The 26,395-nt window shown below is 34.6% G+C and overlaps 1 protein-coding gene and 1 pseudogene across 3 annotated transcripts; one reads left to right on the forward strand and one right to left on the reverse strand.

Moving 5' to 3' along the window:
• Positions 1 to 1,023: 1,023 nt before the first annotated feature.
• LOC115962327 (E3 ubiquitin-protein ligase complex slx8-rfp subunit slx8-like) lies at positions 1,024 to 3,362 on the reverse strand. Of its 3 annotated transcripts, none has more exons than XM_031081240.1 (2): positions 3,164 to 3,362; positions 1,024 to 2,770 (listed from the first exon to the last, which is right to left on the reverse strand). In XM_031081240.1, exon 2 carries the CDS (start codon positions 2,718 to 2,720, stop codon positions 1,602 to 1,604), a length of 1,119 nt encoding a protein of 372 aa, XP_030937100.1. In that variant the 5' UTR covers positions 2,721 to 2,770; positions 3,164 to 3,362; the 3' UTR covers positions 1,024 to 1,601. The 3 variants fall into 3 exon arrangements, with proteins under 3 accessions (XP_030937100.1, XP_030937101.1, XP_030937099.1); XM_031081241.1 differs by lacking the exon at positions 3,164 to 3,362 and adding an exon at positions 2,927 to 3,138; XM_031081239.1 differs by lacking the exon at positions 3,164 to 3,362 and having other exon boundaries at positions 1,024 to 2,920.
• Positions 3,363 to 11,463: 8,101 nt separating this feature from the next.
• Positions 11,464 to 14,149, forward strand: LOC115962016 (annotated as a pseudogene).
• Positions 14,150 to 26,395: the final 12,246 nt, after the last annotated feature.

The raw sequence follows: 26,395 nt of genomic DNA on the forward strand, positions 1-26,395 counted from the left end.
TGGGCCCCACACTTATATATTAGAAAAGCAACCTACGTCCCTTGAGCTATTATACCAAATACCAAATGTGCCTTTGTCACTAAGCAACCTCTCGTACAAATTGTCTCAAAAATCAAGATACTTTTTTAAGACAGGATTTAGGGTTAATGCCTATAATTTTTTTTCCTTCTTCAACAAATATAATAGCAACCTTTTGTTTTGTAGATTATCATACCAAATTGGAAATTGGAAAAAGGGGTAATAACAAGAAATGTTTATTGGTCACTAAGCTATCTTGCTTTTGGAATTCAAGCGATAATTATCAGTAATGACAATTTTTGTGGTATTTCATATTTGCGGTTTAAACATTACCTCTTTCTCTTCCATTATTGTTGTGGGAACATGTGGAAACTGGTGAATCCATCCGTTTGCATATCAAAATCAAAATTTTCATTTATATTCATAGGAATGAAGCTATTTATGGGAACATGTTGAAACTTGTTAATCCATTCATTTTTTTTTCTTTGCTGAATTGTTAATCCATTCATTTGCACACCAAAATTAGGGATGACAAACTTAGGAAAGACAAAAATGTGATTGGTCCTATCTACCTGAATCTCCCAATCATGTTCTGTCCTGTGTTTAGTTTCCTGCCATGAAATATATATATATATAATTTCATCTTCTTTTTTTATACATATTATATTTGTAATTTCATCTTTTTTTTTTATACATATTCTATTTGCTCTCATCTTCCTCTCTCTTTTAGGCACTCTTAACAACTGTACATTTGAAACCAAATTAATCATGACAAAATACCTCTAACCCACCTGACCCCAATTTCTGCCCTGAAGAGGGAACAGGGCAAACATGGACTCCCCTGATTTATAATAAAATAAAATAATCATCCATCCTTCTTATTGTTTCTGTTATTGACAAAATTTTCCAGAATTGTTCCTGGTTGAACAAATTCAGCAAATTAATACTAAAAAACAACGCCAAATTCAAGGACATATCATCATTAATCAACAAGAAGAAGCATCATAAATAAAACAAAAAAACCAGAAATAAGCTTTATAGGCTTTAGCTTACAATTGAATTGTGAACCATAACTTTCCAAACAAGAGGCCACTTACAAATACAAAGTAACAACGCATTCTGAGACTTCCTCCTAAAATTGTGATAACACTCATATTTTACTTTTAAAATGAAATATCTAAAAAGAGATTTAAAAAATTCATGATCAAAAATAAGCTTTTATCCTTGCTACAATGCCCATAAACGAAGTGCTTTGTTTCAGATCAATTCCTCGCTGCAATTGCTTCAATATGCAAACTTTGGTCTCATTTCACCCAAAAAAAAAAAAAAAAATTGGAAGAGGGAAGTTCTATATATCCAAGAACAAAATGCATTTACAAAGAGATGATAATCACTAAAATATTGAGTTGGAACCAGAGATCATTTATCACATGAAAACCAAACCTCACTCTTTTTTTGTCATTGAAATTAATGACTCAATTCTAAAAATAAAAAATAAAATTAAAAAAAACAAAGCAATTTTATCTTCAATGATGATCATATCACATTATGATACAATTGTGAGAACCCAAATTAAAAGGGAATTAAAAAATGTCAAGGATTTCCAAGATGAAACGGTTGCAGAGAGGGCAATTACCCCTACTCACCATAAGCTCCCTTGAACACAACCTGCAAAACGTGTGTCCGCACGGTATAAAAGCCGAGCCTTTGTGCCTTACCATGCACACGCAGCACTTGTACTCTCCTCTTTTGCTTCCGCTTCCGTTCTCTTCTTCCGCTTCTTCTTCCTTTCCTTTTCCTTCGTTTCTCTCGTTCTCTTCCCCCTCCTCCTCTTCCTCCTCCTCCTCGTCATCGTCCATGTTGTAGTCCATCAAATCCATCAACGACATTCTCACCGGCGGCTCCGCCGTCGTCGACAAAGTGTTAAGCTGCTCTTGCCTCTCCCTCTCCGCCGCTTCCTGCGCCGCCACCGCTTCTCTCGCCGATAAAGCTCTCTCCTCCGCTAGCACCACCGACAGCCGCCGCGTCGGCGTGTGAGGCGCGATTTCGGAGTCTCCTTCTTCCTCGTCGTCGTCGGAGGAGGAAGAGGACGAGGAGGAGGAGATTTCGGTGTTCCTGTGGTGCGGGGTGCCGACGAACCGCGTAGCGTTGTGGCGCGTGGTTTGCGGTACGAAACTCGTAGACTCGGAGACAGGGAACTGAGTTGACTCGGCGGGAATCAGGTCTCCGGGACTGTACCGAGTGGAGTTCCGGCGCAAGATCTGCGGCGGCGGCGGCCTAGACAAATCTTCGGAGGACTGAGTCAACTCGGCCGAGCTACGGAAGCGGACCGAGTTACGGCGCGAAAGCGAACCCTGCTGTTGGATAGGGATATCAGAGGCAGGGATAGGAACAGAGGAGGTCCAAGCAGCCCCGGCACGCTTCAAACGGAGCTTGTCTTTGAAGGTTTTCCACGATTTCTTATCTCTGCTATTATTCGTATTGATATTAAGCCCCTTGTATGCCGACCTCGCAGCATTCGGATCCTGCTCCCGGATCACATCCAGCAGGGTCCGATTACTGTGCCGAACCTGAGGCTGAGGTTCCGCCGCCGTCGCCGCCGCCGCCGCCGAAGAAGGTTGCTTATCCGTGGTGCACAGAATGTCGCAGAGAGTCGATCCGGAACTGGACTCTCTGTTCACGGCGCCTTCTACAGCAGACATCTGATCCCACAATGTAAGTCTCCTCCTCCTATCACTGTTTCTTTCACCTCCTTCCATATTACAACACCACCACCACAAACAAATATATCAGAGAGAGAGAGACAAACTCATGGAAAATGGATCTCAAATTTCTATCACACAGAGACAGAGGGCATAGCAAATAGCAATAGCAATAGCAATATAAAACATAGGATACCGTTGCTTACGTTACGTTGTGTGTGTGGGAATGTGAATGTGATGGATGGATAATTTTGTTTTTATTTTTTATATATTTTTAAGTTTTGATGAAAGTGAGGGTCAGATCTGATATTCGGTGCAGGCTTCAATTACTTTAAATTTGGTATAACTGTAAAAGAATGGTTGGTATCACAATGAGAGAGACAAAGGTGGAATTAATAAATGAGAGTCAAAAAGAGAGAGAGAGAGAGAGAAAAGAGAGATACCTTAAAGTAAAAAAAATTGATGCAGTGCAGATCTGTATTCTGTAAATAAGAACTTTCTCCCTTTTGTTGTCTGTGTGATCTGCATCTGTATGCTTTTTTGTTTTGTTTTCTATCAAAATCTTTATGTCTATGGTGTGACTTTCTCTTTTCTTAAAGGAATGAAAGAAAGAAATATAAGTTGAGAAATAATTAAGGAAAATCAGGGTTTAGAGTTTGGAAAATAGAACGAGTCTTATGTATGGGAATATATTTGTGCCTCTACTTCTACCCTTTATTTGTGGCTATATTTGATATTTAAAATAATCCACAACCGTAACTTTTATGCCACAATTTTGATACAAATCTAATGCGATTGGTTATGAGTGATAGGGAAAAAACGATAAGTCAATATAAAAGAGATATAATGTACTATGAGTACAATTATTTAATACAGACTTTACTAATTGAGCGACCTGAAACCCACTTAATCTAACTTTTAAAAAAAACAAAAATTTATAAAGTGTGCAATTACCCATCAAATGAAAGAACCAAAAAAAAAAAAAAAAGGTTCAATTGACCCTAGCTGGCCTCACATTTGTCTTCTTTTGTTCTTTTTGGTTTTTACTTCTTTCTTTCTAAAGCTTCTATCATTTTCATCTATCATCTATCATCTATTTGTTTTATTGTCTCGACCACTCATATGCAAAATGGTCCAAATCTTTTTAGGAAAATAATGTGGTTTCTTTTGTCATAATCACTACTTATTAACCGACAACAAGATAATTAATTAATAAAGATAGAAAGAAAAAGTGTCTAGTATTTTTCTTAATCTTTCTACATATTTATGAAGTTTCATAGATAACTTGTTTTTTTGGTTTTGTATATAAAACTATATCAGTTAAAACGGAGTCCATGACACTTTTTGTTATATCTATTGGTTTATAAAATCTGCATGTTGAACCATGTTTATAAATTATTATTTTCTCAAAATATTTTTATAGATAAACATAAATATACATGTTTATTTAGCTAGAACTTATAAGCTTAACTTTTAACTTGTAGTTTTTATGTATAATTTTTTAGAATTTCATTTTTTTAAAATATAAATATAATTTAGCTCACTTTCAACAACAACAAAATTAAATAAATTATTATCGAAAATTTGTAAAAGAATTTTAATCATCATATAGCCACCCAAGACAAATTTTTGGTGTTTGTCACCAGACAAACCTTGTGATAAGTTTGTCATGGCTCACCGCTAAAGATGTCCACACTACAAACAGCCGACAACCTGGTAGGTCAAGACCATTAGTCCATTAATCACAATAACAAGGCTACCAAAATGATGTCAATAAATATAGCCCCACTAGTGCAATCATGTAACACAACGAGACAGGAAGCACCTCAGTAGCATACGATCACTCTCTGTAACTGAGAGTCCTCCTATACCTTGTGAAGGACCCCTTTACCAGAAGAGAGTCAAAAATCAACAGGAAAAAAAATATTGGTATTGCTCAACCCTTGGCATACCTCCTTTTTATGTCCATGAGTTTATATAATATGAGCGTAAGGTGCCACCATATGTAGTCACTCTCGAAGATTAAAGGACTCAAAGACTTACACAAGTTAACATGGGATTTTTATTTCATTTCATGAAATGCAAAATCAGTGACTGAGGCCCATATGGAATTATGAAATATCATTATCATCAAAGAATGGCTAAGAATAACAAATACCGTTACTATTTATGAGATATTCCTCGTTATTGGTTATTAAAATATGTAGAGTACTAAAAACTTCACATTAAGATTATGAAATTTAGTTAAATCAAAATTACAGTAAAAACAATATACAAATGTTAATTTGGTTGTTAAATTATAGAATAGAATAGTCCATTTCAGCAGGTCGTGAAAAATAACTGAAAAAGTACAATACAATTATAAGTTGGAGCAAGAAAGACAATTATAAAAGTCAGGACTGAACTGAAGAGAAGAGATGCCATATATGGTCCACCACGAAAATCCTTCTCACTATTAATAAACATCTTAATAAATGACTAAATTAATTAACTATGATATACATATAAATGTCTAAGTCAAAACTTGATCATCAGATTCAGCCACTTGAATATATATAATAAAAGATTAAAAAGTATGTTCACACAAAATGTGTTGAGCTACATAAAACCGGTCATAGAAAATAGGATACACACCTAAACTCAGAAAAGTTATTTTTAGAATAGATAAACTGAGGGAGAGAATAATAAGAAATTGTAAAAAATTGAATATTTTATTAAATAAATGTGTAGAATAGATAAATCAATGTGGGTGTTTTGTATAAATAAGTGTATAAAATAGAAAAAGTAGCTTTTTTTAGTGCAAAATAGATGAAAAATTTGTATCTACTGATGTGGATGCTCTTAGAAGAGAATATTTAAAGAATATGTAAATCAGTGGTTGAGCTGAACTTACGAAGAGAATAGAAGAGATTGATAGAGATTAATATCCAATCACCAGTTGTTGGGTGGTTGAACATGAAGAGAAAAGAACTTGTTAAAAAGGGAGTTGGGGGGCTTTAGTATTGGTTCCTTGTGTTGTTCCTTCCTACTGCCCACCAGTTAACTAAACCTGCTATGACTACTCAGTCTCTGAACATTAATTTTTCCCTAATATATAATAGTATATGGCATGAATATAAAATTTATTGCTGGGATGATAGATTTTTGGACGTTGCCGATGGGATGGGATCCAATAATCTAATTATTGCTTTGGGTTTGGGTTGGTTTAGGAGAAGTTGGAAAAAGCATCACGCATAATAATTACTATATTTCTGTCCTTTTCATCTTATTTCATGGTCTCACTCACATCACATGCATCACCATTATTAATTTTAAGTCCTCCCTTCCCTGGTGGACCACCATAACCCTTTGCGTTTTATTTTTGGTCATTGCTGTTGTTATCATTGTCAATTATCAGTGGGGTTTAGCAATTTCTATCCCAATAATAAAAAAATGTAAGAAAGAAAATGGGTTTGGCGATACAACATTTATATATGGTTGTAGACTACTGAGATTGATGCAAATAATAATACAAAACAAAAGTGATGCTAATTGATAAGTAAATAAAATAATATTACTTCAAATACACCAACTTGCTATTTTAGCAAATTGTGAAATTTATTAAAAATTTATTTCTTTAATGCTAAATGGCATCAATCTCTCTGACCTTCTAGGCCCAATCCAACAGTATCTACTAGATTGGCTTTGGCACAAAGATTGTAGTCATATGATACTAACATGCGATAACTCCAGAAATTGTAGTATATAAATGCAATCTCTGCACCAAAGCCAATCTAGAAAATATTGCTAGATATAAGGTCAGAGAGATTGATGTCATTAAGCATTATATATATAATCCTAGGTTTGAGTGATAATGCAAAGACTATGTACTTATACAAAAAAAAAGTGATTGACTTCAACATTAAAGAAACTTAGGTCGACATTAGACTAGCGTCATCTAGGTCATCTGATTTCTTCCTTTGACTATGCATTCTCCATATTAAAGATCTTCTAAGCAAGTCAAATAGTGTGATCATTGCTACATCATCAAATAATATGAATTACTACCGCTCTTAATCAAACCTTACAAATCAAACTCACAAACTCACACAAAAAATATTCACGAACCTCACAAATATAAACAAAATCTCTTCCAAACAAAAACTAACTCACAAATCTAACACACAAACTCACAATCCAAAACCCCTATACACTCAATAACTCTCTTACACAAAAGTAAACAAACACTCGAACTATTATTCTTCAAAGAAACTTGCACCATGTTAGGATCCTCAATTATATACAAACATATAATAACTACATTAAATTTGTAATTAGGAAAGATGATATTATTTATGTTACATTTGTCAATATAATCATGCGTTTCAACTTGTTAGGAACCTAGTCGTTCTAATGGGGATGGATGGGAATTGTAGGGGAATGCGTGAGAATTGTAGGAAAATTAACTTAATTCAAGATAGTCATCCTCCATTGAGAAATATTAAGAGAGAGAGAGGGGAATACACTAAGTAATCAATTGGTTTATTCTTCAATGATATCTGTAGGGTTGCAATTCGGAGCTCAAGCCCAAGAGGTATGGGGTCTTGGTCCAAGGAGCCCAGAAACAATGAATTTGTAGAGAGTGGGTCGTAAAACTAGATCTTAGCGAATTGGATAACGGTTAGTATTGGACTATACAACGATTGAACTCAAATAATACATGTTAACGTCCATAGATTTCCAGTCCGAGGAGGGTAAATGAATATATATTGATCTCTGTTTGAATATTATGGCCGTTTATACTGCTACAATATTCTCTTTCTTTTTTCTCTGTCCCCTTCCTTATGGGGACTCCCCATCTTATATAGTTTTCTTGAAACCATCGTGGTTCTACACTTGTCGATCATCTGGATCCTTACTTGAGTGTTTGTCCCATCGGACACCCCCTTTCAGTTTTCTGTGAGTTGTGGTAGCCAAAGTAGCACTATTCATAGGTCCTCTCCACACTAATGTGGCCAGAAAAGTAGCTGCAACGCATTTAATGAGGTAGCAGCAGCCTCTCCTTAGGTATTTTGCGTTTCCTTCTTTCTTGGGGGTCTGTGGGGCGTGTCCCTACTGCTAAAGCCTATTGTGGGGGAGGGTCCTTCTAATAGCCAGAGTGCATGTTTGAGTTATATTCATCACGTCCGAGGAGGCATTCCTCCTCGGACCGCCCTCCAAATGTCCCTTGTCTACGAGAGCTGAGTTGAAAATCCCTTTAGAAACCATTTCCTCTCCTTGGACATTGCTAATTGTTCCGGGTGGGGCCCAAGGCCCATTACATGATTTGGAGTCTTTGCCCCCACAATATCTAATGTTGAATTATAATTATGTATTTATAGAAGACTAGCTCTAATCTTATTGGTCTACATGGCTCAAGATAATTAGTTAGTTAATTCAACATGTGCTCTATCAATTAGGTCATGTGTTAAATGGGCATGCTCAATTCCTAACTAACTCATCATTATCTCAACTAACTAACTAACTAACTAAAGGGAATGCAACAATTGTGAGGAGATTACAAGGCAAATGGTATAATTTGGGGTTCCTACTAGAATTTAACCTAATATTATTGCACTGAACTCATCACATACAGTTTGTGCGTGCAATAATGCTCGTTTTATTTATTTATTTATTTTTATTTAGTGTTATAATTCCTAAAAGTGACATATAAATAACCGTGTGTAAATTTTTTTTTTTTTTTAAAGAAAGAGGTAAGATAATGTAGAATAATGTTTAAAAATGAGATAGAAATAGTATCCTAAGTTTTAGGTCAAATGGAGAAGATAAAGGAAAAGGCCTATTAGAAACAGTAATTACTGTTTTAACTAGTTTGTGTTTTTTTATTTAAAATGATTCAACTAAAAGATAGGGATATTTTAGAGAGCTTAAGAATTTGTGTGAGGGTATTTTAGCACGAAAAATGTTGAAAACCAAACAGGAAATCCTCTTATATATAGTATAGATAAGGAACTCAACTTAAATTGGGCCCATTTTATAAATCCCTCACCTTGTTTTACAACACTTTACTATTTTGAAACCTCTTTCTCAAAATAAATTTTATGAGACTATCTCATAAGATTTTTTTTTCCCGATAAAATACACTACAAGCAAAGCCCTAAACTTCAACAAACTAAACAAGTTTTCCCTTTTCTTGATAAGGCAAAAAAAGACAGTCTATTTGAAATCAGCTAAAATAGTAAAACCCCAATGTTCTATATATATATATATATATATATATATATATATATATATATATATACGTGGGGGTTAGGGTCCAAAATAATGTATTGGGCCTTGAGCCTTGTCCGATGACACTAACAAGTCCGAGGAGGGAAACACGGCTTAGACGATCTACATTGCAAGTCTCATCAGTGGGAGACAAAGGGAAGAAGGTTTGAGGAGGAACTCCTCCTCGGACACGACAAATGTCTACTCAAGCAGTTGAAGTGCACCCCCTAAACATGTGAGAGGGAAGAAAACTCAAAATATCTAAGGAAAAACTGTCACCACCATATTAAATGTACTGCAGCTATTTTTCTAGCTGCATTAATGTGGAGAAGACCCCTGAACAGTGCTACCTTAGCTGCCGCAACTCACAAAGGGCTGAAAGGGGTGTATGATGGGATGGGTAATCAAGTGGGGATTCAGGTGATCAACAAGTGTAAGGTCCAGATGATCAGGAAGGACCTATATAATGTGGAAGAGCCCCCATGAAGTGGGGGGCAGAAAAAGAGAGAGAGAATACTGTAGCATGCTAAACAATCTTAATATTGTGATCTATATATATATGGTCTCCTCGAACGAAAGATCCTCTAGTCATAATAGCTTTTATTCGTGTTTGATTGATTCTTAACTCCATGCTAGTCGTTGCCCAACTCATCTAGACCTAGTTCTTTGACCCATACTCTACAAAATTCATTGTATTGGGCTTATTGGACCAGGATTCCATACACTTAGGCTTGGGCTCCAAACTTTGTCCTTACAATATATATTGCCTATATAATAAACTTTATTTGAATGGTACCCACCTAAACTTGAACAAAGTTTTTCTTCAAGCTCTTCAAACTTCTCATATATCTTTTTTTGGGTGTAAATTTTAAGAGTCTAACCATTGAATTTTATGTTCCCTATGTTCTTAATATGCATATCAAATTTTATTCAAATTGGATGTTATTTACTATTGGATCAATAAACTTACATTTGTTTGATGACATAGTAATTAATCTTTAATTTTCTTGAAATTTTGCAAGCATGAAAGATATAATAAGAACATGCAATCCAACGGTTATATTTTCAAAATTCACACTCAATATAAAGATATATGAGGAGTTTAATGAGCTGACTTAGCATGTGGATTCTTCTCTGGAATTGTTTTTCTGGGTCTAATGAGTAGAACCACTTGAGTAATTAAGCTCAATGACCAAACCTTAGATTTGTAATTGCAGCCTACATAATCTAATTTCATTCCAAACTTTGAAGTGCTTATATCTATATACATGAATGGACAGCTTTAAAGATTTGGAATTCAAATGGGTTTCATTTTGATTTTAAACTACTTCTGAATTTCATTTTTCATTTTATTTATTTATTTTGGTTGGAAGCATTGTGATGTATTGAATTTGTTGTAGCAGAAAAATATATCGAGTGCAATGGCCATGAGGAAGCCTGGCTTAATTGCTTTATTCAATGTTGATGGGACACTTACTGCTCCAAGAAAGGTATTGATTTTCTTCTCTGTTTTTTATTTTTATTTTTTTCCATTAGATTGTTTAGTAGAGTACCTATCTAGAGAATGGTTATTTTGTAAAAATTGTTTACATAATATAAATATTGCGTACACCTTATATTTTGTGTTTGATGCAATGTTATCTTCTCAACTACTAGTTGGTCACTCCAGAAATCTTAGAATTCATGCGGGAACTCTGAAAGGTACATGATTGATTAGCATTTTTGAGTTTTCGTGGGGACTTGTTTTCTTTGTGTTTTCTTCCACCGACCTCCCCATAATGCATTGGGTAACTTTTTTCCCCCGACTGCAGTTTATGACAGTTGGTGTTGCGGGTGGATCTGACCTTAGTAAAATATCAGAGCAGCTCGGGAAGACAGTTTTGCTCTATCTTGCTCTTAGCTTTTAGCTCATAACTCATAACTCATAAGAGAAAGTATTGAAAATGAGCCCAGAAATCAGGCGGGAAATAAGCAAAAATAACTAATTAAAACAGAAAGAAATCTAACAACTACAGAGAAAACAAATAGAATTACAATACATGTCCTCATAACTGCCTGAATCACGTGCCAGCAACTAAAGGTTCATTTAACAACATGATGGCGTTTCTCCTTTTGTAAATGCTTCTTTTCTTTGATAGAAAACGATGCCGTTTTCTTTAGCTGCTTCTGCAGATGTCTTGCCTTAGTTTCAACAATGGGAGTGAAAATCTGGGGATGGGAAGATGAGGAGGTCAAGTAGATTGTTGAGAAAGCAAAAGCCCAAGAAATTGGAAACAAAATCTTCAAATTTTCAATTTGAAATCAAGAACAAAGGGAAAAGGAGCTAAACTACATAATTTGCCCCTTCAAAATTTGGTTAGAGCAAGAGAAAAACACTAAGATAGCTCTCAAGTCTCAGCCCAAAATAAGATTCAAACTCCCTCTAAATTTTCACAAGAAGAAAACAAAAAAGTGAAGGAAATTTTTCCTGGAATTCGATTTCAGCCAATCAATAATGAGAAATGATGAAGCACAGTTTCGTCAGGTGAATGGTCATCCAGATGGAATCCTACGTGGATGTACTTGTAACCTGCAACACAAGAATGAAGATCCTTCTCCCTTTATGGACACCGGTGTGGTGTTAGCCAATGAGCCTTTGATGACAAAGTCAAATACTTGAAGAGAGAGATAATAAGAATCAAGAACGTACGTCAATATGTATGTGTATACCTTCTCTTAGTTCTCAAATGGCTTATATAGATTATGTATTTCTAGCCGTTGGAGATCTCCAATGGTGGTTTTAATATTTGGGTAATGCCATTGGTGGCTTAATGAGGTGATTGATGAGGTCTCCAATGGTCTTTTCTCTCCGAGCCTTACATTTGTAACGACTAAATTTATTGTTTTTTTTTTTTTTTTTAAGAATACTAAGTATTTTTAACACGTACACAAAGAGAGGGAAGAATGTTTATTAAAGAAATTTACAGTAGTGTATATCCAAAAAGGCTTAATTTTATTGTTTGTTTGAAGCAATATGGTCGTCCAAAGCTCTGTGTGGACAACCTAAATTTAAGTACCCATCAAGAAATATAAGTTTTCCTTCTTTGAAGTTAGGTTAAAATTAAAAGGAAGAGCTAGCTGTAACAAGAGGAGGGATTTAAAGAGCGATAGAATCTGAAGGGAAGTTAAACTCATCCTTCGGCTGGCTATATGAAAAAAATGGGTCTTCAGCTTAAGCCCAATCCCACTTCCAGTTTCTGAAAGTTTCTTTTTCAAGTCCATTCTAATCCTCCAAATTATTTAAATGGCCAAGCCCATTTTAAATTTTCCAAGCTTTTCAAATAGCCAAGCCCATTTCAGTGCTAAAATTTTCACAAATGGCACCAGTCTATTTCAGTTCTCAAATTTTTTTTTTCAAATGGTCAAGCCGACTTCAGTTTAAAGAAATGCTTCAAATGGGCCTCGCACCCAAAACCGAAAGAAAGCCGTAACTTTAATGGCTAAGTTCAAATTCAATGGTAAAACCCAAACTTGGCAAAGTCCAACTTCAAAAGGCAAAGTTCAGAAATTTTATCTTTGTGACACTAGGCTGTTGGCAAAGACGTTAAACCATTTCGTAGCGTGAGATCTTTTTAATACTGGCTTTTTGTGCAAACACGTAAAACCACTTCCTAGCATGAAAATGTAAGCCGAAGCTTCTGCCAAGGATCCTCACTGCGGTCAGGTAGTAAATTTGATTTTCTACCTTACATCCAAATTCCGCTAAATGAGTTTGTGGATAGTGTTAACTTTGTATAAAGATTGTGCATACACTCTAGTATTATAAGGAGCATCATAAAAATGGATTATTTTCACGGGATCAGAGTGAATAAAATTATCTAGAAATGCATGCCATGTTTGTAGTAACTATAATCTAAAGTAATATTGATTTATTGCAAATGTTTGTCATTTATGCTGCAGAGGTATGGGCAAGGGCCTGAAGGTAGAGCTACCCCTGGAATCAAATGGAGATTACACGAGAGAATTTGGGTATTTAAATTTTACAGAGGATTATACAATGAATGTCACAGATGGTAGCTCATATGACAACCTCTTGAATAATATTTGGTTTCAACCTGAGGAAGTTATCCCCCATAGGTGGGACTCCTGAGGAAAGGTAGCATGCCTTTTGGGTCTCTGTTGATCACCTTTACTTTGAAATCTCACAACAGCTAGAGGTAAGTTACCTATTGTTTTCATTTGCACTTTATATTAGTATGTATATTATAAATTTTCATCGATCAAATCATTGATTGCTGGATTAGCTCTATTATTTTTGAGAAAGCACACACAAACAAATACAGATTAATTTAGATGATTCCAAGAAAAAAAAGATACTGACTTAGAAAATAATTAAATACAAAATTTAACTCCAAACTAGTTTGTATCTATCTCTTCAAATTCATTAATGACAATTTATAAGACTATTCATGTGTATTATTTAAATAAATCACATGACTTATTAGAAAAGTCATATGACTTGAAGGGAGATATCCAAATGGATTTGAAACTAAAACTGTTCCAATAATTAGTACATTGTACACTGATCAATTGCCACGCGTTAGCGTATTACCATTATTATTATTATTATATATATATATATTTTTTTTTTCTGTGGAATCATGCGCTAGTGGTAATTGTTTTCACTTCATTCCAATAATTCTCTCATAGAGGATAAAGTGGTTCGAATCCCCTCATTCTATTGTTGCATCCCCCCAAAAAAAAAAATACATGTACATTTCTAGTGGCCTAAAATTTGAGTTACATGCATGTCTAGGATCTTGTACTACAAGGTTGCATTAACTCAACAACATGCTTGTCCAAAACACCAAAGGTGACCATCGTCCAAAGAGGAACAAGTGCAAGCATTTTCCTAAGCAATGCCGCATACCGAAGCTTCATCTATAGCAAATTCCATGTAAGCCCCCTGTGGACATGAAAAGTGCATTTGTGGCTCTGATTGTCTTCAACAAAGGAAATATTTCATCGCTTTTAGGGCCGGCAGAGACTCTGGCCCGCCTGAAAGGGGTTCTGCCGACTCAAATGATCATGATGACACCTTCATATCCCTTGCTGCCAATAATTCAGTGACTGTTGTTTTGGAATTTATCAACCTATTGTCAACCAATTCGACATTGAGCACCAGATATGCTCGTTATTAGCCTGGTATGAGTGTGTATATTGCTCCTATTATCCTTTTTAATAAATAGGAGGCATGCGGCATTCCCATCCTTGTTGATGTTATTTTGTGCTTGTACGTGACTTGGAATTTAGGTATTGTGAAAATAAAAGGAAAAAAATTAGTAATAAAAATGGTAATGAAAAAGTAAAACCCCAAACTAAAATTATTCAAATCCCTAGACTATTTTTTCTATGATAAAAGCTAGAAATATATTTTTGATCCAGTTCCTTCATTGCCGTGAACCCCAGTTAGATTTAGGCATGATATTCTTTTTAGTTATTGGGAGAGCTCAAGTACTCTATTTTGGATCTTGTAAACGGCTATTATCTATAAATATATATATATATATATATATATATATATATATAACCGAAACCTCTAAAACTCCCGCAATTTTCCATCTCATCACTATTTTATTTTTATTTTTATTTTAGATTCTTTTTATTTTAGGTTTTATATCTTATATATTTATTATTTCTCTTCGATGTGTAATTATCTTATCAAGTGTTACAATTTTTCCACGTCATCACTATTTTCTTTTTATTTTTATTTTAGATTCTTTTTATTTTAGGTTTTATATCTTATATATTTATTATTTCTCTTCGATGTGTAATTATCTTATCAAGTGTTACAATAATTTAGTTTAAATAAAATTCTATTAGATATATGGTTCAAGAGTTTGAAAATTCTAATTCAACTAAAATTCCATAACAAATATTTCAACAAATATAAACCCTTGCCAAGGTCAAAACTCTTCATACTCACTAAAATTTTCACAAAGAAAACACACATGGCAAATTAAAGCCATGGTAGGAAGCATGAAGGTTCAGAAGAAACAGAGAATTGAAAGAGATGATGACAAAGACGAAGACGACGTAATTGAAGGTTCATACTCTTACTATTTCCATTTTTTTTTTTTTTTTTTTTTTGTTTTCTATTCTACACTTTTTCACTATAACGTATTATAAAAATCAATGCTCAAAAACTGTTTTCCTCATAATTTATATATAGATAAGCAAAACTAACTTTTAATTATTTTAAGTTTAATATGCATTCACACAACCAAATGTTAACCATTGTTTTCAAGCCACTCCAAAAATTGAGCTGTTTAGGCGGTTTTGTAGGCTTGGTTTTTAATTTTTAAGTACTGTATTTAATTTTTTTTTAAATATAATCCTCAACCACAACAACTAAATCATGATCTAATATATTTTTTGTGGTCAGTTATAGATCTTTTAAGATATTCGTTAGGATTGATCACACACACACACACACACACACACACACACACACACACATATATATATATATATATATATTCGTTATTATCATTTTATTTAAATAAAATTATTTTTGTTTAGTTAAAACTTAATAAAGAGTGAAACTCTATCTCTTTAACAAGTCCAACTTAAACTCAAACTCATCATTATCATTTTTTTAAAACAAAATTATTTTTGTTTGATCAAAACTTAACAATGAATAAAACTTTATCTTTCTAATAAGTCCAACTTAAATTCAAACTCAAACGTTGATAATTGTGGGGGGTAAAGTTCGCCAGTAAACTGTGGGCCATGGTACCCGTACAAAGCCCAACCATAATAGGAAGCAAAAACGCGGACAGAGGACCCCCAACCCAACCATGTTGGGCCGGGCTTGTTTAAGGGGCGTCCGAGGAGGAGTGCCTCCTCGGACGCACCAAACGGGAGTCCAATTCACACCCTTTACATGGTGAAAGGTCATCTAAAATCAAAGGAAAATGCTAGACGTTCAGGGGGCAACCACAACTGCCGCATTAAATGCAAGGAAACTACTTTTCCAGCCGCATTAATGTGGAGAGGACAGGAGAACAGTATTATCTTGGCCAGTGCAACTCACAGAAAAGGGGGAGGATGTCATATGGGACAGGCACTCAAGTAAAGGCCCAGATGATCAACAAGTGTAGGGTCATTATCATTCAAAGGATGCTATATAAGAGAAGAAAACCCTCATGATCAGGGGATCGGAAGCTGGAGAGCAAAAAGTAAGGAAAGGAAGAGAGAGAAAGAAAGGTATTATGTAAACGAAACTTTGGGGTACAGCCCTACGAACTGTTATCCCAGGAAACCTAATGAAGTATTCCCACGTTCAAATGGTTGCATGGCTTACTAACAATTACGTTTACTCTGTCAAGACCTAGTTCTACGTCCCACTCTCTACAAATTCATTGTTGAGGGTTTTTTGGGCCAGAATCGCTCGCTCGTTGGGCTTGGACCCCAAAATCTGTCCCTTACAATAATCTATATAAAAACAAAGATTCTGATAAGACTCAAAAACAAAAATTCAACTTTCTTCTTTGATTAATGAATTTTATGTCAAATTTGTTTATATTGTTATTATTAATAAAATTTCAATTCAAAATATGTGGATTTTTTTATATTGTTATTAATGAATTTTATCTTTTATGTCAAATTTTTTATTTGCTTTCATATGTGCCTGTGATTTTCTTTCTATCTTATTCTTTTGTTATATTTAGAATTAATTTTCTTTCATATGTTGATCTTAATTCTTTACCTTAAATGTTTTTTATTTAGGTTCATGTGATTTTTTGTTTTCTTATTAAAAGTTATGATTTTTGGTTGATTAATTATATGTTTGGATTAATTACAATTAATTATTTTTATGGATTCAACATAAAGATAATGGAATTAGGTATTATAATTTTGAATTGTCTATATTGTTATTACTACAAGAAAGTTATATTGCTACTCAAATTTGAAACTTGGTATATCTTCCTCATATCATGGCATTTGTTTATATATTTGTAGTTTATATTAGTTTTAAACGTGTGTGTATATATAACTATTGGAAGTTTTGCTTTATTAATTTAAGAATTGTAAATTACTTTGTAAGTTTCAGTAACTATGCACTTGCAACTCAATAATGTTCAATGTTAGACAACACTTTTAAATTATGGAAAAGTATAGAAGGTAAATATTTCTTCATTTTTTTCAGAGTCAATAGTTTTTCCGTGCATCGCATGGGTTAGCGACTAGTTGTTATTATTATTATTATTATTATTGTAAAAGCATTCCCATCAAAAGTTCTAAAAAATTTAGCATTTAACATCTCAAAAACCAATTTTATAACATTTAACACATCACTTTACAATACAACCTACATCAAAACTTCTATTTTTTTACTACTTCATTTAAATATTGTTTCTTTATTATTTTTCAATAATTTTTTATTTTTCCTCTCTCTCCTTGTCTCTCTCTCCTTTGTCTCTCTCTGTCTCAACCCAACTATTCTCAACACCGCCAACCACCACACTACTAGCAGTCACCACAAAACCCACCACCCAACCACCCACCAAAAACCCACCACCCATACCACAACCACCACTATCAAAAATAGAAAAAAAGAAATCACAGCAGAAAGAAACCTCCACATCCACATCCACCCACAACCACCACATCCACTCACCACCACAAACCTTTGCAAAAAAAAAAAAAAACCTCGACCATCGTTGCTGCTAGTAGACCCATCACGCCGAACCAAAACCCACAAAACACGGACACCACTTCCCTCCTCGTTGTCATCTTCTTCCACGGCATGACTTGACATCCTCCTTCGCACTGTAAATCAAATCAAGACCCACCCTAACCAAATCAAGACCCAAAATCAAATCAAACTCACCTCAATTTGAACCCACCACAAAACCGCAGCCAAAACCCACCCCAACCTCTCCGATGACCACCACCCAACTGCCCAGCCTCTCCAATCTCAACCCCAGCCAAGAACACCAATCACGTCGACATTAGGGTCTGCCTCAAGAACACCGACTCAACCCAACCACACCCAAGACCCACGAACACGAGATGCAGAGAGAAAATGAAACAGAGAGGCAGAGAGAGTGAAAGAGAGATGGGACGGAGAGCACGAGACAGAGAGTGTGAAAAGGAAAGAAAGAAAAGAATAAAAAATAGTAGCAGCTTGCTACAGTGAGGTGTTAGAAATAAAATCTTACTGTAGCAAGTTGCTAAAATTTTTAAGATTTAGCAACCTTGATGAGTTTTTATGATTTGAGGTGTTAAAAATGCTAAAAAAATAGCATTTAGCATTTTTAACACCTTTAATAAGAATACTCTAAGGGCTCAAAAGGAAAAGCCCAAGCCCACTTAGAGTAGTGATGCCCAGATCTTCAAATTAAGCCCAAAAAATGAATTTTTAAGAGAGTGGGCTTCTAAGTCAAGTGCAATGTTAAGATAATCACAAGTCTAAGGCTAATAGAACCTAAGTAACAAATAAGAGGGAGTAGGCTAACAATTCAGTGTAAACTTCTCCTCAAAGAAGTCTGAGGATTGATCTTGTATTGATAAGTAAGGTTGATATCTCTTTACAGGATAATTCTCTGTTCTCACACTTGCTTCTTTTTTCTTTGTAATCGCCCATCTCTTTTTTTTGGAGGATTCCTTTCCTTATATAGCCATTTTCCTTACATCTCAGTCCTCCATCTGTATGTTTCAGGGGAACTCTTTGGATGTTTGTCTCATCAGGACCCTTCTAGAGGTGGTAGAAAGAGCTATGAGCTGTACTGTTCAGGGGTCATTTCCTCATCAATGTAGCTAGTTAGGTTGGTGTAGAATATTGAATGTAGAGGTAGGAGGTGTCTTCTTCAGGAAACTTCCTTCCTCCACCCTTGCACACCTTGTACCTTCCCTTTGCCATCCATTCCCTTATCCTTGGGTTTTTCGGGGGTTTGTCATCCTCAGATTGGGTTCCTTGGTCCTTGGCCCTCCCATGGTTATTATTATTATTATTATATTGACAACGTAAATATTATATTTTGTATTAAAAGTTATGTATGATTTTTATTATGCAGTTAGTAAATCCAAGCATTTGTTTATATATATGTGTGTGTGTGTGTGTGTTTGAACATGACTTGTTTATTGGGTTAAGCACATATAAACAAATAATTATTTATGTTTTCTCTCCATTCTTAAGTTTTCTATCCAACGACATAAAGGCAATTTCTTCTCCTTCTGACAAACTTACCTAACTGGACTATAGCCCATATTATCGAATAAATCTTCTTTTCGGTGGTTGGCTTTGAATTTCTATTGTTTTAAGGGATTGCTAATTATATAGCCCACATTCACCAAAAGAGGGGTTGGGGTGTGGGGGGGGGGGGGGGGAGGAATAGTGTAGCCATAATCTTTGCCTCTTGGGCCTACCATTGTAATAGAACTGATTGGAGTTTCTAGCAACCAGTTCTATGGCCTCTTGGACTCTTGGGCATGTTGCTCCCAATCAAGATGTACATCTGTTTTAGATGGAATCATATGACCCTTGAATCTTTAATTTGGTTTGATGAAGATTTAGGGGGTTGGTTTAGGAATTTTCTTCACTCAATTCTCACTTTTCATCACTCAATGGGCCCTACCTTAAGGATGCTTGTTTGGTTCAATTTTTTATCTAAATTCTCTTGACTCATTACTCAAAAAAGTGAGTTAGAATCATGAAAATTGAAAACAACTTTTAGGAGTTTTCAAAAACTGAAAATTGAGTTATGGGATATGGGATATGGGTTATGAGTGATAAGTTAACCAAACAAATCACCATTGCTTGTAATGAATTGATATTTTGTTTTGAAATTTAAAGGTATTGTGTTTCCTGAGAGGATTTTTGTTATGTTCCCAACCTATACTCTTGCTTATTGATTGTTGATTCTCTTGAAAAATGAGGTCTCTTAAGAACTTTGCATAGCTGAATGCATTGAAAGGGCATTGTTGGTTGTTTTTTCAGACGAATTTGTAGAATTTATGATGTTGAATCTTGGAATGTATCTGATAATTCAGTCAGTTCTTGCATATGAAATGTATGCTAAGAGGATTCACTTGATGAAGCCCATGTAGTTTGTGGCTTGTTTTGTTACTAAGGTAACTCAAGTTTAAGCATTTTGGTTGATTTGGTTTGTGGTTTTTTCTTTGAATTTTACTAACATTTTGAAGTTTGTCACATATCTCAAAGGGAACCCCCCTAGGTTCCACCAAATGTCCTTAGCTAATTGAGCTTTTGCAGAAGGACTTGTAGAGGTCCTGTCTACTTTCTCTTCATGTGAGATGTCAGGATAAGTACTAAAAGATTGCATATTACTGTATTAGCTTTTGAATTAGCAACTGCATTGAGCTGAAGGAATAGATTATGTTAATAGATGAATAATAGCAATAGCTTTAGCTGAAGAGGTGAATAGAAGGGCAGTACAATGCCTGATGATGCCGAAAATTGTCAGTAAGCCACACAGTCCTCACATGCTCTAGACAAAACTTGCACAACACAGTAATAGAAGAAGACCTTACAAAGAGTACCGGTGTGGTACCGGCCAAATACCATCCGAAGGTTAAGTTAGAGAACTTTTTTACAACACTAGAGTGTCAAAGTTGGGGTAAATTATGCATACCTTGTTTTCTGAGGGTTTTGGGTTTTTATAGTAGTGTGGAACTGACCTTCGTTTCTTGCTAAGGAAGATGTTTCCTTATGAGGAAGATCCTCATAAACACACGTATTTTGTGGGATTCTACCCATTTTGAGATTCCATTGATTAGGGTTAATTGTGAGGTGCAAGACATTTCTATTTAGGGTTTTTTGGAGACCACTTAAGCCATGTAGATGCCACGTAGCCTCGATATCTACCTCTTATATCTGTCCATCTAGAATCCGTTTACTATTGAGATTCCACCTGTCTCACCTATTTTCCGTCCGGTATATTGATCCGTCGTCTTACCCCTTTCATTTTGATTATTTATTATTTCAGTTCCGTCGCCTATGGCGGGATTAAGTGAATGAATCTGTCTTCTTTAATTTTATCCTATTCAGTTGCCCCCTCACTCTATGGGTCCGTCACCTTCTTTCATGGATGGACCCATGGAGTGACTGTCTAACTTAGCTCCTGAAAAACGGGCTTTGATTGACAGGCTAGCCTAGGGCCATAAATGCCGTAAGGGCACATGGCTCTTTTTTAGTGGTTAATCACTCCAAAGAACAAGTTTTACTTTACTAATTGTTGCTTGAAAGTTGTGACCTAACAAAGTTGGTGATCTGAGATAGGTCATGTATTAGCCAATGGCTGAGATAGTCTTATATAATACTGCTACTGCTGCTTTTGCTATAGGTAGATTTTAAGTTCTATTGATATATGAATTTCAAATGATTAGGTGCATGATAAGTGTTTTTGTTAAAATCAAATCCTCAAAACTAAAATCCATGATGTGTATGTATTAATTCATTAAATCCTTTGACTTAAATTCTTATGTCTAGATACAACCTTTACTAATTCTTGTTTCTTCTCTTATACCATACCAATGTCTATGAATTGATTGTCATGTTTCTTTTTTGTTGGTATATGAATATTTCTTGTTTCTTAGCTGTCCATGATTAGAATTTGACCTTCTTTTATGTTTTTTTTTTTTTTAAAATAAATTCCAACCCAACTAAGCCCTCATACAACTAGTTGTGTGTTAGTGTTTGTGTGATAGTGTGAGCATATATATGATGATATAGGTTTCACTCTTACTTTCCTTTCTACCAAAAAATAATATTATATTGGTCTTAATGTCAAGACCAAAATATGGTCTCAAGATCGAGTCCAAAAGGTGATCTTAGGAATAAAATTGAGACCATTCTTGAGGTATCAATATTGGGACAGTGAGTCCTTGATCAACCATATGTCAATAAGAGCATAATGAACTCATTGTAATTGGCATAGCTATATGTAATCTTGGAAATTATATAACACATATTATGCAATGTGGTTAATGGTTATTTATCTTGAGTGGTTATTTAGTAGGCCAAACCTACTACTTGTAAGCACCCCAAGACATGACTCATGAATGTCATTATGTTTGCCAACTAAATAGTTCTCTTAGAGAACTCAAAAGAAATAAAGCAAGAACTCAAAAGTAACTAAAGATAAATCTTAAAAGAAATAAAGCAAAGAACAAAAAGCAGAAACTAAAAAAGGAGGACTTTCCTCAATCTAAGAACCCCCTAGATCAGTTTACCACTCCTTTCAGTCTTGAAGCAAAATTTCTGCCAACTAAGACACAAATGAGTTAGAAATTTCTAATTAAGGTGTTTTGCTGTTGGTGTTTTGTAATTTATAATGCTACTGCTGCTTTTGCTGCTCCCTACCAAAATAAGAGGTGGAGGATAGCTTATGGGTTGAATCCCATGTAGGTGTGTGAGTTCTAGTTACCCATATAAAACAAGTGTTTTCCTTTTCCTTTTATGTTAGTTTTTATTTTTCTAGTCAGAAAGATAATTTTGTCTTGCCTTTTTAGGCTTATCAAAGATTTTGTCTTACTATTCTGATGGTATTTTTTTGACTCCACAATTTCTCCGACTCCATATTCATAGTAAGGGATTTTTCTGATGGTATTCTCTGACTCCATAATTTTGTAGATAGAGTCAGAGAAGAATAGGGACCGTCGTTCTAAACAGGAGGACTTACATACTACTGGTTCATGCAGCTTTGCCGTGCACGCTACAAAGAAGATAATAAGTATTATGACTAATTTTTAAATGATTTAACTTATCTTAAGTTTATGTGGAACCAATATTCATCACTACATAAATATGTTGTTCATATTGTTGGCAAAAGTGGATGGACATCCTGTAGAGCGTGCAGCATTATATTCAATACTGCATACTCGTAAAGATGGATCTGCAGTTAATCTTGTAGTGCAAGCAAAAATGGTGAGTAATCCATTTGTGGTTTCATTTTCATTGTCAATCATTGCATTTGCTTCAATAGAGTGGTTTCACAATAACCATATTGTTTAGCATGCTTGTTGCAGTTCTAATTTTATGGAGTAAATGCCCATGAATGACCATAGTTAAGGATATGTATTGTTACTTCAATATGTAAAGAAACTACTGAAGTTGATTATTGTGAAATAATGAACCCAATTAGCTTTTATAAACACTCTTAAGGACTTTACAATATTATTAAAGACTAGGCACAAAAATGATGGCTGAGCTCTAATTCTAAACTGCCTATGCTCTCTCTCTCTCTTAAATTGTACCTGTTCAGATTCAGAATAATGATACTTGAATTCTAAAAGCAAAAAATGTTAAGAGCGTAGAGGCTGGTTGACAAATAGGTTGCTTTGCCTTGGTTGACAGATAGGTTGCTTTGCCTTTGCTTCTTTACTTTCTGTTGATGTTGAATTGGATTTCATGGTAATTTGGATAGTCATTAGATATTGGATAGTCATTAGTATTGCCTCAGGACATACTTCTTGGACATTTATGTACAGTCACTATCTTTAGAACAAGGAGGAAAATTTGAAGCGTCGATCATAGACTCTTTTAGGGCAGCCTCAAAATCGCACTTGCCACTACTAAAACAGGCACCAGCTGCCTTTTTACAGTCTTCAGTAGAATCACACGAAACTTTCCCCATTGCCTTTGCTTCAGCTCTTTGCACCTTGGACAATGACAAACCTGCATTCAAAATAATTTCATAATTTTCATTAGCTACTTCTACGTGGTGTGAAAAAATTATACTATTGTATCCATGAGAGGGAAAGGAACTAACAAGATGCAATGACCAGTAGGATCATGACCATGGAAGCCATCTTGGAAGAAGCAAGCTCCATATTCTCTACGCTTGTGTGGATATAGGAAAAATAGGACTTCCCTTGGGTTTTCTCTGCTCAATAGAATAGGACCCCCTATTGGCAATATTTATATGGGAGGGCACATCCCATTTAGAAACAAGCATCCTCTATCCTTGGAAAGAAAGGGTGGTTTTAGGTAATTTGAAAAATGGTTTAAATAATTTTCACCATTAGTGGTAACTCAATCTTGAGTTTTAAGAGCCATATTGTTTAGACATTTTGAGAGCTACAAAAGGTAGTTTGGCAAAACTTGACTTTAATGATATGTTAAGCTAGACAATAAATGCGGGATTGCATTTTTAAATCTGCAGATTTTCATGTTTCAAAAAAGGCAATTTCACAATGGTTTTTTAATATCACGCGATTTGCAAGATTAATTTTCAGCAAACTTGTCTGCTTGAAAACCTGAAATAGCCTCAAATTAAATTTAGGTTTTCCTTCATGCTGAAGGTCTTTTCTTTATCTCTTGATTTTTTCTCTACTTTTTATTCTGTGAATGTCTTTATATTTATTTCTCATCAAGGGGGCATGAATTTACTTGAATATTGTACTACCTTATGACTGCAATACATATATACAAATATACAATTTTTGGGAAAAAAAATCAAACTTCGTTTAAAAATAATTTTGCTTATTATTGGGTTATTTGATCATGAATCAGAATTAATTTAAATTAATATAATTTAGGACTTTGTATAACTTTAAAAACCACATTAACATAATTTATTATATTAAAAAACAATTTATAAAAGATTAAGTTTATGTGTAGGAGAAAACATAAAAACAAAATCTCATATTTTATATACTATTTTACTAACCACATGCATGTATGATAGGCGGTAGTCTCATATTGTTAATCACATAAATTGTGAGCATATTGCCTAAGATAGTGTGTACATCAAATATTATAATAAACTACCTTAAGTCAAATACAACACTTAAAAAAAAAAAAAAAAAAAATTCAAATTACACTATTTTTTAAGTAAAATTTGATTGCGGAGAAGCCCAGCAAACTCATTCTCTCATGGATTGTCCACAATTGAAATTGGACTTGGAAAATGACTCAATTTAATTTCAAGTCCAGATAATCATAATTGAGTCCAACCCAAGTAATACCCTCAGTCCTCATACCCAACTCTTGTTTTGTATGAATTTCCTTATTCAATTACAACTCATTGGATGCACTTATCTTTTCAGTTTTTTTTTTTTTTTTTTTTTTTTTTTTTTTTTTTTTTAAATTTGAATCTCACTTTTTACACTTTTTAACAAATTAGTAAAAATAAACCCCAGACACACACAATAAAAGAGCACTTATTTTAGAAACAAGAAAACAATTAATAAAAATTCAATATATATACACACACCTATATAATGAATTGACAAAATATATATTCAATTATGTATTGTAGCACATATTTTTGTTAATTTAATATAAGAGCTAGACCCTTTTGTAGTGGTACTTTTAAGTATCGAGTTTAAACTTGGTGAGAGAGTATAATTAAATGTTTAAGCTTGGTACTTTGTCCATTTTTCTCCCTTGATTATTTTTTCTCTTAATTAAGACATTAAAATTTCTCTTAATTGCACTACACGGCTAATATGACTCAATGCATGCACAAAACTAATTCCAAAGGGCAAATTACAACTTGCCCACCTGTGGTTTGGTCGAAATTTAAGTTGCCTACTTGTGGTTGTAAACTCCACACTTTACCTACCAGAGGGACCAAATGGATGTAAAGACTGCTTTCTTGAATGAGTTCCTGAAAGAAGTTGTCTATGTGGTTCAACCAAAAGGGTTCATTGATCCACACTTTTCGGATCATGTGTTATACCTCAAGAAGGCTCTCTATGGTTTAAAGCAAGCCCTCAGAGCTTGGTATGATCGGCTCACACAATACTTGGTGTCACATGGGTTCACAAGAGGAAAAGTTGATCAAACTCTTTTCATCAAAAGGGAAGAAGGAGAGTTGATAGTTGCTCAAGTCTATGTTGATGATATCATCTTCGGGTCGACTAAGGAAGAACTTGCTCATAATTTCTCCAAATTTATGCAGGCCGAGTTTGAGATGAGCATGATTGGAGAGTTGAATCACTTTCTTGGGTTGTAGATCTGTTAGCAAGAGTCAGGTATATTCCTATCTCAATCTAAATATGCTAGAAATCTTGTGAAAAGTTTGGTTTGGAATCTACTAATTCTGTTAGAACCCCTATGAGCTCAAATGTTAAACTCATTGTTGATTTGTTGAGTAAAAGTGTTGATTCATCTTTATACAGAAGTATGATAAGTAGTCTTCTTTACTTTACTGCTAGTAAACCTGACATTTGTTACAGTGTGGGAGTGTGCGCTAGATATCAGGCTAATCCCAAAGAATCTCATATGACTGCTTTGAAAAGAATCATAAAATATGTCAAAACCACTGCTGGCTTTGGTGTGTGGTACAGCAAGGACACAAATGCAGACTAGGCTGGGAATGCTGATGATAGAAGGAGTACATCAGGGGGTTGTTTTTATGTGGGTAATAATCTTGTCTCCTAGATAAGCAAAAAGCAGAATTCCATCTCTTTAT

The sequence above is a fragment of the Quercus lobata genome, chromosome 9, assembly GCF_001633185.2.
Source record: "Quercus lobata isolate SW786 chromosome 9, ValleyOak3.0 Primary Assembly, whole genome shotgun sequence".
In the NCBI taxonomy this organism is placed as follows: Eukaryota; Viridiplantae; Streptophyta; class Magnoliopsida; order Fagales; family Fagaceae; genus Quercus; species Quercus lobata.

What these genes read in the sequence shown, in the direction of transcription:
- LOC115962327 (XM_031081239.1), bottom strand. Translation starts at nt 2,777, where the DNA reads ATGGAAGGAGGTGAAAGAAACAGTGATAGGAGGAGGAGACTTACATTG.